Source organism: Lepidothrix coronata, unplaced genomic scaffold, assembly GCF_001604755.1.
Source record: "Lepidothrix coronata isolate B3197 unplaced genomic scaffold, Lepidothrix_coronata-1.0 Scaffold302, whole genome shotgun sequence".
NCBI lineage: Eukaryota > Metazoa > Chordata > Aves > Passeriformes > Pipridae > Lepidothrix > Lepidothrix coronata.
In genome coordinates, this window is record NW_016690482.1 from 200,259 (window position 1) to 203,792 (window position 3,534).

Genomic DNA, 3,534 nt, shown 5'->3' on the forward strand with positions numbered 1-3,534 from the left:
CCACAGCCCCATCCTGGGGCCACCCGGCGACCCCCACAGCCCCATCCTGGGGCCACACAGCGACCCCACAGCCCCATCCTGGGGCCACACAGCGACCCCACAGCCCCATCCTGGGGTTCCCTATGGACCCCACAGCCCAGGGTAGAAAAGTCCCAAGGAGACCAATGAGGAGGATCAAAGGAGCAGAAATCCACCCCCTTAGAAGGGCCACGAGCAGAGATGCCACCAGAGCACAGAGAGGATGGAAAACATCTCAGAGAACCCCCCCAGGTCCTTCCAACGGTGACAGTGGTGTCTCTGAGGGTGGAATGACTAAAAGCAGGCAAAGGGGTGGCACTGAGCAGCACCAAAGGCTGGCAGGGGGGGTTCCAGCTTTCCTTCTCCTCCCTCTGGGCCACCAGTGCTGGTTGAGAAGATAAGAGGTGACAACTCACAGTGAGCCTGTCAAAGAGGTCATCGGAAGGGTCCTTGTTCTTCATGAACAGCTGCAGGTTCTTGAAGACCTAAAGAGGGGGGAAAGGATGGTCCTGGTCAGGGACAAGGTGGAGTTGCTTCCAGACACCTCCCTCATCTCTGTCTCCTCATCCAGATGGACTCAGATCCACACCCATCCTGCCACACCACCAACCTTCTCAACTCCAAGGGCTGCCCCTGGTGCCACACTGGTGCTGTGCCCCCAAACCTTTCCCACCTCTGACACTCCAGTTTTCCCCCCAAAACGCCATTAAAATCATCCATTCCACAGGCAAAGCATTTTTGATACTTTTAAATATATAAATACTTACATATAAATATATAAATACACATTAAATATCAATTTATATTTATATAATTAAATCTAAATGAAGACATTTCAAGTTCTGGTGCCCAGCAGCCAACTGAGGATCCTCCAGAAAGAGCTTGGGACCTTTCCTCCCCTCCCTCAAAAGATTCCAGGACCTTTTCTCCCTCAACAGAGGTGGGAACTTCTCCCTCCAAAGATCTCAGGATCTTCACGGTCCCTGGGCAGAACAGCTTGGAAAGCCCCCCTCCTCCGAAGTTTCTCCCCGTTCTCCAGGACAGGGAGGTGGTTTTAAGGCACAAGAGGCATCTCCGCGACACGTTTCGGATGCGGATTTTGGGACCGACGGACACGGAGCGGACCCGGAGACCAGGCACTGCCCCCGCTCACCTGCTTCTCCACGGCCACCTTGTTGTAGTAGCGGATGGAATCCTTCCCAAGGAAGTCCAACTCCACCACGTGCTCCTGCCCGTCCAGGCGGGGGTGCAGCCGGATGTGCTCCACGCGCAGGGAGCAGCAGCCGACCGTGTCCGCCGTCTCCCCTTCCTCCTTCTCGTTCCCGGCTCTCAGGGCCAGCTGGAAGGAGACAGGGAGTCATCCACCCCCATCCCACCTCGATTCCCCCTTTGCAAGGTTGTTAAAGTAGATGTGGACATGCGGGGGAAGAGAATCGTGGAATGGTTTGGGTTGGAAGGGACTTCAAAAATCATCTCGTTGCAACCCTCTGCCGTGGGCAGGGACACCTTCCACTACTGTGGATTCCTCAGCCCTGGAAGTGTTCAAGACCAGATTGGGTTAAAGCCTCATCCAACCTGGTCTTGAACACTTCCCTGTTCCAGAGCCTCAAGGACAGCTTTCTCAGGGTGGTGTCTCACTGGAACCCTGGTGGAAATCAAACAGCAGCTGCCTCCAGCAGGAGAAACCCTAAAAGGTTCTTCGTCTTCCCAGTGGGGATTTTGCCACCACATGGAGACACAAGTACAGATGAAGCCCAGGAAGGACAGCACAGCTCCTGCTCCGCTGCACAACTGCACCCTCAGGGAATAGCAGGAATCACCATCCATAGTCACACCCCATCCCTGGATGGGCATTGGAGCCATCCAGGCTGGATGGGCATTGGAGCAACCTGGGCTAGTGGAAGATGTCCCTGCCCATGGCAGGAGGTTGGAACTGGATGATCTCGAAGGTCCCTTCCAACCTAAACCATTCCACGATCCCATAATCGCTGCCAAGATTCCTCACACAGAGTACGAGGAATCACCAAAAAGCAGCTCCAGGGCAGGGTGGATCAGGCAATTCCCAACTTCCACATGGATGGGGGACCCGGGGACTGGGGTGAGGCTGTGGGTACCTTATCAATGAAGTAGAGGGCCACTGCTCTTTGCCTGTTCTTCATCTCCTTGGATTTCCAATCCGCTCGGTACCGAGCCCGGATTTCATGGACGACGTCCTTCAAGCGCCGAGCGACCTCGTACTTCTGCCAGTCCTTCTCCCCCTGGAAAGGGAGGCCAAGACATTCTTCAATCAGTGTCCCACCTTTATTCCACCCCTTCCAGTCTAACCCTGCTCTGGGAACACCTCCAGCACCTAAATCCTGCTCCAATCCCGTTGTTTCCTTAGGAAATAAAGGGAGGCCAAGACATTTTTCACTGTGCCCCACCTTTATTCCACCCCTTCCACTCTAACCCTGTTTTAGAAACACTTCCAGCATCTAAATTCTGCTCAGAGCCCGTTGTTTTCTCAAGGAAAAATCCACAAAGTGGAAGAACTGGAGCAGAAGCAGCTCATCCAAGGTTTCTGTGCCCTCTGCTGGCTGAGTTGGATTTGGGATCGTGGCCAAGTCGAGGTGTTCTCCACCAGGAGTGCCCAGTGAGGAGCCAAAGTGGTCAAACACTTCGTGGCCATGGCCACCACTGCCTGGACACCCCCAGGGAGGGACACAACACTCCCTGGGCTTTGCCCAGCTGGGATTCAGTGCCCTCATTTACTTGGAACACTGGAAAAAGCCTTAAATCACCTTTCCTTTCTTCCCACGGCACCACAGACCATGATCCCACTTTTCCCCATGAGTGAACTCCACCCCATGGACTCTGGTCTCTGTGGACCCTCCCAGCTCCTGACAGGCTTCCAACAGCCTTCCCTGGACACACATGAGGAATGTGGCACAGGGAATACTGGAATGTTGACTCTGCCAGCAGCAATCCTTCCCTGGAATAGGATTAATGCTTAACAACCATCTGTCCTTCTCCTCTCACCACCCGACGACACACAGATTCCTTTAGTTCACCCGGTTTTTTTTTTTTGGGAAAGGTGGAAAAAAACCCCCCGGATTTTTGGTGCTGTGCCACATCTCTGCTTTCCCTGATCTTTCCACCACCATTCCAACCTTCAGCTTGGAGCTGGGGTTCAGCATGATGTACTTCAGGGTGTTCTGGATGTTCTCTGTCCACGAGGCCAACCAGGTCACCGTGTTGTCAAAGCGAACCTCCTTCCACTTGTGACCTTCTGGGGGCTCGGGAATCTTGGAATCCCTGTGGGAAGAGCAGGATTAAAGCCCTGAGACCATGAAGGAGACAGGGCTTCAGCTTGACTTCAGCTTACCAAGGACAGTCACCACATCACCACAGAGTCCACCCAAAACTGCTCCACAACATGGAATTGTTGGGAAAGGTTGGGAAAGTCCTTCACGATCAGCAAGTTCAACCATTAAACCAGCACTTCCAGGTCCACCAATAAACCATGTCCCCAAGTGG

At 53.7% G+C, this 3,534-nt stretch overlaps 1 protein-coding gene across 6 annotated transcripts in view; it reads right to left on the reverse strand.

Annotated features, from left to right (window-relative positions):
* The window catches only part of TOP1MT (topoisomerase (DNA) I, mitochondrial), a 15,506-nt gene that overhangs the window by 5,616 nt on the left and 6,356 nt on the right, over positions 1–3,534 (reverse strand). For all 6 annotated transcript variants that reach the window (XM_017837390.1, XM_017837388.1, XM_017837384.1 and 3 more), the window contains 4 exons: positions 3,168–3,312; positions 2,133–2,276; positions 1,172–1,357; positions 435–503 (listed from right to left, as the gene is read on the reverse strand). In XM_017837390.1, coding sequence (XP_017692879.1) covers positions 435–503; positions 1,172–1,357; positions 2,133–2,276; positions 3,168–3,312 — 544 coding nt within the window. The remainder of the gene's footprint in view (positions 1–434; positions 504–1,171; positions 1,358–2,132; positions 2,277–3,167; positions 3,313–3,534) is intronic.